Source organism: Manacus candei, unplaced genomic scaffold, assembly GCF_025592945.1.
Source record: "Manacus candei isolate 608988 ecotype Guabito, Panama unplaced genomic scaffold, ASM2559294v1 h1tg000020l, whole genome shotgun sequence".
Taxonomy (NCBI): Eukaryota; Metazoa; Chordata; class Aves; order Passeriformes; family Pipridae; genus Manacus; species Manacus candei.
In genome coordinates, this window is record NW_026138068.1 from 3,207,840 (window position 1) to 3,218,926 (window position 11,087).

At 45.3% G+C, this 11,087-nt stretch overlaps 1 protein-coding gene and 1 long non-coding RNA gene across 3 annotated transcripts; one reads left to right on the forward strand and one right to left on the reverse strand.

Moving 5' to 3' along the window:
- Positions 1–154: 154 nt before the first annotated feature.
- RHOF (ras homolog family member F, filopodia associated) lies at positions 155–10,627 on the forward strand. 2 transcript variants are annotated; one of them, XM_051785863.1, is made up of 5 exons: positions 155–377; positions 530–617; positions 7,213–7,322; positions 8,077–8,211; positions 9,424–9,507. In XM_051785863.1, the coding sequence occupies exons 1-5, from the start codon at positions 213–215 to the stop codon at positions 9,460–9,462; spliced, it is 537 nt and encodes a 178-aa protein (XP_051641823.1). In that variant the 5' UTR covers positions 155–212; the 3' UTR covers positions 9,463–9,507. The 2 variants fall into 2 exon arrangements, with proteins under 2 accessions (XP_051641823.1, XP_051641822.1); XM_051785862.1 differs by lacking the exon at positions 9,424–9,507 and adding an exon at positions 10,389–10,627 and having other exon boundaries at positions 159–377.
- LOC127470404 (uncharacterized) lies at positions 8,205–10,513 on the reverse strand. The gene is made up of 3 exons (XR_007904291.1): positions 10,368–10,513; positions 9,419–9,525; positions 8,205–8,408 (listed from the first exon to the last, which is right to left on the reverse strand). It is a non-coding gene; the product is annotated as an uncharacterized LOC127470404 (long non-coding RNA).
- Positions 10,628–11,087: the final 460 nt, after the last annotated feature.

Consider the following 11,087-nt stretch of genomic DNA (forward strand, 5'->3'; position numbering starts at 1 on the left):
GGCTCCGGACCGGCGGGGGGGGGTACTCGGGGCCCCGGGAGAGGCCCCACAGGCGCCCCGGGGGGACCCGGGCGGGGCCCGGCGGCACCTGAGGCGGCGGCGCGGCCAATCCCCGCCGGGTCGCGGGCGGCTCTGCCCGCCCCGGGCGCTGAGGGGCGAGAGGAGCCGCGTCCCGGCCGCGCCGTGCCCGCTCCCCGTCCCGCTCCCGCTCCATGGAAGCGGCCAACGGGGCCGTGCCCGAGGGCGCGGCGGGGCAGCCCCGCGGCAGCGCGGCCGCCCCGTCGGGCAGGAAGGAGGTGAAGGTGGTGATCGTGGGGGACGGGGGCTGCGGGAAGACGTCGCTGCTCATGGTGTACGCCAAGGGCTCCTTCCCCGAGGTGAGGGGCGGCCACCCCCGCGGGGCTGGGGGGCCGCGGCCGGGGCCGGCCCCAGCCCCTGGAGCCCGCCAGAACCGCTCCTCAGAGCCACGGGATCAGTGAGGTTGGAAAAGGTCTCTGAGGTCATCGCGATCCTTCTCCTCCCTTTGCAGCAATACGCGCCCTCCGTCTTCGAGAAGTACACGACGAGCGTGACGGTGGGGAAGAAGGAGGTGACTCTGAACCTGTACGACACCGCAGGTAAGGGGCTTTCACCTTGTGCCTTCCATTTCCCCGGTCCCAGTCGGGCTGCCGAGGCGATTCCTCTGCGGCCCTGGGATGGGACCGCGCCGGGGCACCGGCCTGGGACTGAGCCCAAACCCGGCCCCGTCCTTTCGTAACTTCAGGCAAATAACCAGAAACTGCGTTTGTTGCTGTAAAATGCTGCTCTGGTGAGTGTGCCCCCATTTCTTTCCTTCTTCCTCTCCAGAAGGTTTTGCTGTGTCAACTTAAACCAAACCAATATTTAAAGATTGTAAAGCTGGACAGATTTTCAGATTGCTTCTCTGCGAGTGTACTTTTAACATAATATCACAGTTTAGACTGCTGGAGATTAAAGTACAAACAAAACAACCACCGTTACCTGTTGCAAACAAAAATGTGCCCTACAGAAAAAAAAAGGGTCACTTATCTAATGACAGCTCTGGTCATGGACTTGTTCATTGTCTTAACAACTCAGTTGATTCAGAAAAACACACCAAATAGCAAACATATCTGGGGGTATTAAAACCCAGTTCCCACATGCAAAGCATAATACAATCAACCGGGAAAATATTTTAATCTGCTGCCATGTGTGATTGAATAGGGAAGGCGAAAAAGGGTGGTTTGTGTTCAAAATAAAAAGGCCATGGCAGTAAAAGTTATTTGAAAATGCTGATAGTCTGTTCAGGTTCATTTGAGGAACTTGTGAAATGGTTTGTGTTCAACTTCACTCAAAGTTCCCAGACTCTGTTATCCAGCTGCACTCCTAAATGAACCCTAAAATTGACACGTGCTCTGTTTCAGCTCAGTGTAAATCATCTGTTTCAGTTCAAGCCTGTGGGGTTGTTCCAAATTTACACCAAGACAAATAAGAACCGAATGCAGTCCAGTCAATTTAATAGCAGTAAAATGCACTTGCTGTCTTATATACTGCATGTGGTATCTGAAAAGATAATTTAAAAGGCTTTTAATCTAGAAGTGAATTTTATTGCTAATTTTTACTACAGGACAGTAAGATGATGAGCACCCAATTTGCTGTTGTATCTTCTTGTGTCAACATTACTGTTCTTGAGTGCAGTAGCTTCTACTGAATGGCCAGAGGTTTGTATTTGTCCTAAAGGAAAAGAGAAGGGCTGAAAATCTGGTGTGAGCAACCAAAGAGGGATTTCTTTAACACAGTGTGTTGACACAAAGAACTTCTCGAGTTTTGTTTGCTGTCGGTGTGGAGTGTTTGCCTGTCACACAGTTCCTAGCTCTCATTTAAAAATCACCATGCTGCAAATTCCAACATTTGCCTTTGGAGCTGGATCTGGAGATGGCAGTAGGTAGGGCAGGTCCAGGATTGCAGCACTAAACTCTCTCCTGACCTACGTGCTCGCTCCTTGCATCACACAGAGCCCAGCTCTGCGCAAGACCTGCAGCCACCAGCAGCCCGGGGAACGCTCCCTGAGCCTGGTGCTGGTGGCTTATCACAGAATCAGGACAGTTTGGGTGGAAAGAGACCTTTAAAGGTCATCTAATCCAACCCCCTTGCAATGGACAAGGACATCTTTATCTAGATCAGGTTGCTCAGAGCCCCGTCCAACCTGACCTTGAGTGTTTCTGGAGATGGGGCAGCCTGTGCCTCATTGTAAAAATTCTTCTTTATATCTACTGTAAATCTATCCTCTGTTAGTTTAAAACCATTACCTCACGTCCTATAATTTCCCTGTTCATGCATGTAACCAGCAGACAGTCTGTACCTTCCACATTTAGTTCATAGCTCTAAAAATTGTCTTGGACCAAAGCACTGCCCCGTTGGAGAACAGGGAGGTGTATTTTGTGTCTCCTGAGACACTTTGGGAAGTGGAGCTGCCACTGTTGCCACGGAAGAGCAATTGCTTTCCGTTTCTCACTTGGAAACCTTGAAACCCAACATGTTTCACCTCCCAAAACGGCATCATGGCCACAAGGCTACAAGTTTCTAGAGGCTGCTGACACTTGTCTCCTCCCTTCCTGTTAAATTTCTTTCGCTTTTCATGAGGCACAGCAAGATGATTAGGTGCAAAGAAAGCAGGGAGATTGTCACCTTGGTTAAGGCATTTGATTGGGAGGGGGAAATTTGGTTCTGTTTCAAAGCTGTTTACATAGTTTTATGTTACATATCTGTGTCAGACTCTAATTCAAGCAGCTTTTCATCATCTTTCTGTAACTGGAAGTCATGCTAGAGGAAGGACTCACTTGAGCACACATTTTAATCCCATCCTGTTTTTAATAATACTAAACTGGTGTTGAGTTCCTTAAGGGTTTGACTAGGACCAAGAGTTGTGTCCTGTCCTCTAAGTTCAAATAGTGCAGTGAGAGAAGAGGAAAGGGAGGGGAAGGTAAAGCTGTTACTCTAAAAAGTAACACTGGATCTTCATGATTCCCCCACTGCAGAAAAGACTTCAGTATTTATAGGATCTTGCTCAGAGCAACACTAGATAGAGCTGTGTGTTCTTCAGCATCATGGGAAGGTAAAAGACAGGTTCAGCTCAAAGTTAGAAGAGTTCTTTGTGTTGTCAAGTCCTGTGCAGCTTGAGCCTTTGAGCTTGTCCTACTTTCTGAAGGAGAAGGACACAAACAAAGTGCCTAAGAATCAAACATTTCAAGCTACTTTTTGTTGACGAGAATTTTGGTAACAAGTGAAGTGAAGGAATTAGTCTAAAATATCATAGACTAACAATTTTTGGCGAGACTCTTCTGCTGTGCTGCTCTGTCTTCCTCCTCAGGCACCTCTGGCTGTTGCAGGAAGTTGGTGGTACACATACGCAATGGGTAAAGGCTTTGTAATACCACTTGCCTTGTCTGCAAACAGGCTTTGCAGCTGTTTGTTCAGTTAAAAGTTTCCATGTTGAGCTGTGCTCCACAGAGGCAAAGGCACTGAGAGGTAAATGAACTCTTATTTTTACACGCTAAGGGAGCAGTGTCGATGCTGCAGCTGCAGTTCAGACACAAGGCTCAGTTCCTGGTGCCACTCAGTGCAGGACTTTCTCACTTTTTTCACCGAGCTGTGCTGGGCTGGGAGAGGCTGGGGAGGAAGTAATGCCTCATCATTGTGGGTGCTCGCTCTGCCTGACAGGAAGCACAGGCAAAGCCTCCAGCGGGGTTTTTCAGGTCTGTGATGACAGATGCACGACAGTCTCAGGCCTTCAGAGGAATTCTAAAAGACAGTGAATGCAAGAATAAGTTTTCATAACTTTGAAAGGGAAGTCATGCCTGAATAAGAAAAAAACCCCAACTTTTTGATTGCAGTGTGCTTCTCCTGCCCTATCTGTCCTCTTCTGCTGTTTTTCTTCCTGCCAAGAATGTCTGTTTCCCAATTTTTTTTTTTTAAACTGAGTAGTGAAAAAACATAGCTGGCAACCTACTAACCGTGGCATTCCTGTGGAGCCTGTGGAATAACAAACCAAAGAGGACTGGGTGCATTTCTGTGTGCCTGTGAGGGCTCACCATTGCAGGGTTCCATGTGGGTCCTAATGAATGTGGGATAGTACAGACAATGCATGGTCATGTGTAGGAAGTGCTGGGCTGGGCTGGGAGCAGGATGTGACATTATTCCTGACCCTCCAGAGCTGGACAGCACTGCTGGACATTAGGGCAGCATATACTGGGCACTCCTGGCCTGTCAAGTCTTGACTCTGTCATTTACCCTCTCCTGGCAATGGATGCTGAGTTCCTTTATGGACTGAGCAACACACAGGCTGGCACTCCTTTGGTGTTGAATTGGCAAAGGGGTGAGGAAAAGCAGACAGAGGTGAACATGCATGTGAGACCAAGACCTGTGGTTTCACTTCTCCTGCTCACTCTCACCCACCCCCTGAGCTCCCACCCCACTGCAGGGCCTGACTGCAGTGATGTGGGTTATGCAGCATCTCCCAGAGGAATACAGGAGTGGGAGCTTTGAAAAGAATTAGCAAATTTTAGGTGAATTCAGGTAGGTGGATTTTTTTCTTTAAAAAAACCCAAAGTCTCTGATGCTACACTGAATTGACAAAGGCAGAGGAGTCACAGATGTGCTCACACATATGCAGATATTTAACCAACTCCTCCACAGCGTGTTTTTTGTTGATTGAGGAAAGAAAACAGGTACCTGTGTTTGAGGAAGCACACACAGGGGCTTTGCATATACATTCAGTTACTGCTTATTTTCAGCCCTGTTCCTTCTTTTTGAAATTATTCTAGCAGAAGGCCTAAATCTGTGCCAAATTAACTCTGACCACAGTCTGAGCAGCTTTAGAGAGAAAAAGTCTCCCAGGCCCTTTCTTGCATTTCATCAGCCGCACTTGAGGACAGGGGGTGAAAGGGATTGTTTTCAGTGAGAGGGATGTCTATGTTTAGGCACAGCTTGGTCTGGGTCCCGTTACATCCTCAGAACTGAAGAGCTGCAACTGAGCTCTTAAAGAGCAGCTTCCTCTCCTTCTGTGTGAGCTGCAACCACCCAACCGTGACACAAGGGAAGCAATTGCCACCTCACCTTCCCCCTCTGGTCCCTGCACTCTGCCTTGTTCTGTGCTCTGTGTCCAACAGTCCAAATGCACATGGAGGTGTGTTTTGTACAGCAGCATTTTCTCATGCATTCATTTGTTGTCTCAGTTTGCTTTATAATCCCCATAACTGCACAACTGCATTTGAAGGTGGAGGAGCAGTTCACCAGGGCATATCTATAGTTCTTGACTTGCAATACAACATAAATCACATCACTGAAGATGCTTTTTCAGCATCTTTTCATGCTCTCTTTTTCATCCAGGAGAGTATGAATTTAGCTGTGTGTTCTGATTCCAAGCAAATGAGTGTGTTTCTCCCAAGGGGACAGTCCTGTCCACCTCACAAATTGCCAACAACAACTTGGAGGACCTTTTGATTTTATAAGCTACGTTGCTGAAAGCTGAGAGGCCTGAACTTGAACACGGACAACCATACACAACACTAGAGGAAGTTAGGAGGGGAAAAAAAGTTTGGTGCATGATGTGTTTAATGCATTTAGAGGATTATCTCGGCAGTAAAATGGTAAATCGGTTGCAAACAAGTAGATGGATTGGGAGAATAAGAAGGGATAAGCAGTATGGTCTTTGCTCTGTTTATACAACATGCATAATTTTGTCAATTATTTCTGGATTAAACCTTGAGGAATCAAACCCTCTTTGTTCCACACCTCTCCATGGAACACACTGCTCTTGCAGAAGCTCAAATACAAAGTGGTGCAAACCCAAGATTCCCATTTCACAAACATCTCAGGCAAACTGAGTAACGGCTTATCCAGCAGGGATTGCCTTGGAATAATCTGCATCTCAACTGATCATTTAAATTAAGGAAAGGAGAAAAATATTGTGGAATTATCAGCCTTCTGATATCTGCAGTTCTTCAGACTGGAGACAAACATGTTGGTAGTGATGAGTGACTTGGGACTGAGCCGGCTGCCAGGGCAGGAATCGTTGCTGTAAAGTTGGGGCACACTGAAATTTTCCACATCCCTTCATTTGAAATATCAGTAGGAAGATTTAAGATGTGTAACTTCCCTGTAGGGCAGTTTCTTGGCTGTGTGTGGATTGTGGTGATCGTGGGAAGGAACAGCATTCCCAGTTCTCCTTTTGGAAATTCAGTACATCACAGAGACGTACCTGAATCCAGCAGCAGCATTCAGGTGGCAAATACATCTTCTTACAGACTTTCTTCCTCATTAAATGAAAAAGATTGGGGTTTTCCCCTGAACCGCCAACCATATCTGGGAATTACTGCTTTCCAGAACTTAATCTCTCAAAGCAAGACACCTCCAGACCCCAGCACAGTGATTATTGCACATTCATATGTACAGCAAGGGGAAGAGCACAGGTCTGAAGCAAATCAGCTTCCTCTTGTCACATCACGTGCTAGAATATCCCTAATCAGAAGTATGGCAAATCCCCCTGCTTTTCCAGACTTCAGCAGAATTCCTTAAGATCTGCTGGGGAGTCCTGCTTCAAAGGCCAGCTAAGCCTGGCTTATGCTGCAGCATGGCTTGTACAAGCATGGCTTGTACAACCCTGTGTGTGCTGCTGCAGCTGAAGGCACCATGTGTAATCTCTGCTTCCTCTCATCCCACCAGGCTGGGAAAAGCAGGTTTGCCACTATTTTCTCCTTCAGCATTTGTGTCTAGCAAATACAGTGTTTCTTCTCCTCACAGCATCACATGTGCAAATGTATTTGGGAGAATGCAGCAGCCACTGCCACATTGCAAATGTTTTAATCAATAACCGTCAGATTCCTCTTGATGATTTTGCTTTTGAGCAGCAACTTGGCAATCAATGGTTAGAACTGCTTCTAAGTCCTTAGCAGGTGGATAAAGCAGGCTTTTTATTAAAACCTCTGCAGGTTTAATATTACTGTTACGTGTTTTATACTGTAAACCATCAGCTTTGTCATCGAAGGGGAAGCTCCTGTACTTAAGGGAAGGAATTTTACAAGTATGAAAAACTTGCAGTCTGTACAATTATAGTGCCATTGTTCTTGGTCTCAAGTATGTGTCTGTGCATATTCCCATCATACTGCTCGTTCAGGACAGAGATTTCTTTTATCCAAACCATTCTCTGTGTCTCAGGGCAGGAGGACTACGATCGGCTGCGACCTCTTTCTTACCAGAACACAAATGTCGTGTTAATTTGTTACGATGTCATGAACCCCACTAGCTATGACAATGTAGCAGCCAAGGTAAGAGTCTCTCCTAATTGCTTCAGCCTTCTAAATGAATTACAGACGCCTGATATATGACAAGGTGTCAGATTAAAAATGCTGATGCTTTTAATGTCCTGTACCCTGGGTGTGTAGATGCACAGATCACTCATGGTGTGCTGAGCTGCAGGTCACAGACCTTAGACCTGGAGCTCAGCTCTCCACGGCTCAAAAGTGCTCAGAACTGGGGTTGACACACACTAAAAAGATCAAAGAGCAGTGGTGAAATCACTGCTTTATCTGTAGTGATGTCAAACGACCAACAGTGCACATGAGCGTTTTAGAGTCAAGTCTACTTCCACCACATGCATATTTAACACAGGAGAGAGATGAGAGCAACCAATTGTCCCTACTGGGATTTCTGTAATGCTTCAAAGCAAAACTTAGTGCTCTTGTACACAGTACCAGCAAAACAAAGCAAGACTTGGTCCAAATTCTGGTTTAAATATGACTTTAGAGGATCTCGTCTGAATTTAAACAGATGTTAAATAAGCATTTTGGCCTAGTGACAGATGCCACTGTGTTTTTATACAGCAGTTGACTTTGGGTAGGACTTGTAAACATTTCTGTAGTGTAAACAGAGCATGTTGGGCCCCCACCACTGGATAAACCACTCCAAAACTCTGAAATTGCAGCTTATGTTAAATGCTGGTTCTGCTCTTCGGCTTTATTGTTTTGATTTCAGGAAACAAAACCAAAGCCAGATGTAAAAGTTTTGTTTCTCTACCACCAGTGGTACCCTGAAGTGAACCACTTCTGCCGAGGGGTCCCGCTCGTGCTCATCGGCTGCAAGACGGACCTTCGGAAGGACAAGGAGCAGCTGCGCAAGCTCAGGGCTTCCAAGCAGGAACCCATCACTTACAGCCAGGTAAATGCAGGGCTGTTTAAAGGGCTGGCCCCTTAGCAGGAGATAAAGCACACACAGTAGCACTGCTCCTCACGAGGACGATCCCAGACACTCCAAAATTAGGTGACTGCAGTGTCCAGCTAAAGAAATGACTGGCAGCCAGCACTAACAGGGGGTTCTGTAAGTCCTTCTTGGAAGTGGCCAAATCACCATTTTGACTGCAAAAGTAAAGAGAAATAAGAGCATTTTGCATATTGTGGGGTCTCTGAAAGGACACTACTATCTACATATTTTATTCTCATTATTGTCGTTCTTATTTCCTTTCACAGCTGGGTTATTACTGTTACAAATTTGTAAGCCTTAACAAGTTTGCTGGACTCCCTGCATAATTTTTATTAGCCTACATTGCAGCCATCACTGGTGCTTTGATCAGGGTTGGGATAAAGACTGGAGATGGTAGAATACACATTACAAGATTAAATATACTGACTGTTCTGGAATAAATGTGGTTTGCAAACCCTATTTAAAAATAAATCCTTCCAAGGAAAATAGCAAGAACATCTGCAAGGCTTCTCTAACATGAGAGGCTTTTTTGAAGTCTCTAAAGCAATACTAAAAACCCTGCATATTATCAGATGTTTTTAAGTATTTTGAAGCAGTGAGACTAATAACTAATGTTACATCACCAGTATACCTCTCCTAGGTACAGGAGGAAGTGATGGAACAGCTTGTCCCATGTCACACAAGACCTTTTTGCTCTGGTCTTCCACTTTTTCATTTTTTTTTGTTTTTTTAAAACTACAAAGCCATCCTTCTCCTTTCACCTCAGAGCAGCAGCTTTTGGACTGTTTGAGACACATGTCCAGGGAACAAGGTCAAGAGCACTCCGACCTTGAATGAATCACCACTTTTGCTAAACAGCATGAAAATAAACTGCTACTGCATCACCACAAAACCATGCTGGGCCTTTTAGTTTTGTCTCCCTTGCACACAAGATGAGATCCCACCCCTGTCACTGTGAACAGCTGCACACTGTCCCTCATTTGCACGAATAACTCCCTCCACCACCCACCCACCCACCCACGTGAGGCTCAGGGCAAACAACAGACACTTCTGGCGAGTCTGCTGAGGCTTCATGCAGTTAAATTCAAGGGCCCACCTGATGTACAGACTTTGTCTACTCTGTGAGCCCTCCCACTTGGTTTTTCTCCCCTGAAATATGCACTACCTCAGTCTTTTACAGCTGGTGGCATCTTGAGTCACAGGACATGATGCTTCCAAAGCCAGGCACAGAGGAGCTGAACAGTCTCTGCCAGCACTGCAGCTTGCAAACAACTGGAAGGAGACAAACTGCTTAAATATGAAGAAAATCCCCCCTATAGAAGCCCAAGTGCTCAAGTGACTCCACTCCCAGGGCTCATAATGAATAAATGCACTTTGTGAGTCATGGGTTGCAGACCTGGAATTCACAGTGAAAGGCTCACAAGCATTCAAACCTGGGAGCTGGCCCTGCACTGACAATAAAAGGATCACAAGCAAAGTAAGAAATTGCTGTGTTTTGTCTATAGTGATTTCACACAGCCAGGATTGCATGGAAATGTTTTAGATTCGAGTCTGTTCCCATTGCATGCATTTGGTTGAGGCTGGGAAACACAGGCTCCCATTTGTGTACATGAGGATTTTGGCTGAGCCCTTGTGATGCTTCAGAGCAAAAGTCGAGGTTCCTGCATGTGCACCAGCAAAACAAGGCAAGGCACCAGTCCAGACTCTGTTCTTGCATGTGACATTCATTACTCAAGGTGACATCACAGAGTAGTTAAGGTCAGGCCTGAAAAAAAATATCGCCATGTAGACATCTTATCCTCACTTAAGTATCTACCTCAGCAATTAGTTTAAAGAAATTCAATACTGAGAATATTTTTGTGCTATCAGGACTCTGCATCTTAAGAGTCTCTAGTGCTCTGAACTCTCGGGCCAGGCTCTGGATCAGCACAGTGGAAAAACCCCAAGTTTATTTACAGTGCTTCAGTATATTACTAATACCACTCACTCTGCCACTGCAGTCAGAGGCAGCTGCTTTCTTCCTGACCCTATGATACAAAGATGTGCAAAATAATTCCCCTTTCTCCCCATTTCACTTTCCTTCTCTCACCCACCAGATTCACATCTTTTCTTACCTTTTTTTTTGTTCTTTCCAGGGAGAGGCAGCTTGTCAGGAGATTCACGCAGAGGTTTATCTGGAATGCTCAGCAAAATGCCGGGAAAACATAGAAAATGTTTTTAAAGAAGCAACAACCATTGCACTGAATGCCATGAAAAAAGCCAAGCGCCACAGGAAAAGGAAAGTGTGCTCAGTGTTATGATCTGGACTGCACAAGAGCCAAGTGATTCAGATTTTATAAATAGTTTAACCTTAAAGACCTTTTTTTTTTCATTACATGTTTGTATTCCTAGAACAATTTTTATTTTAAAATTTTAATTATTTTTAGTATTTTTGCACTTTTGTTACGTTGTTCTCAAAGTTTTCAAAGCTCTTTGTCACAGTTAACTGATGCTGTGTGCCTTTGCTTTTGCTTCTAACTGCAAACAACTCACTATTTAAATTGCAATGAACAGCAACCACTACTGTATGACTTAGTGGCTTTTTTATTTCTCTGCAAAATAATTGTGGCATGTTATAGCTACAATTTGCTGTCTTTTTCAAGCAGAAAAGCTGAAAACCCACATGTTTTAGAAGTAGTGATATTTAAAGCAGTTTATCAGGCACCTTTGAAGAGACAGAAATGAAGTTTTGTCTTAACTATAACTGTACATTGTACAGATTTTGTGCAACTTTATCCTCTGCTTGTTACATGAGCAGCTGGTAAAAAATTCTCTTTTGGAGCAAGCCATCATTT

Excerpts from the sequence above, each read along its gene's own strand:
- RHOF (XM_051785862.1), top strand. The coding sequence starts at position 213 with ATGGAAGCGGCCAACGGGGCCGTGCCCGAGGGCGCGGCGGGGCAGCCC. Across the intron at positions 378-529 it reads CCAAGGGCTCCTTCCCCGAG|CAATACGCGCCCTCCGTCTT; the intron begins GTGAGGGGCGGC and ends CTCCCTTTGCAG. Across the intron at positions 8,212-10,388 it reads AACCCATCACTTACAGCCAG|GGAGAGGCAGCTTGTCAGGA; the intron begins GTAAATGCAGGG and ends TGTTCTTTCCAG.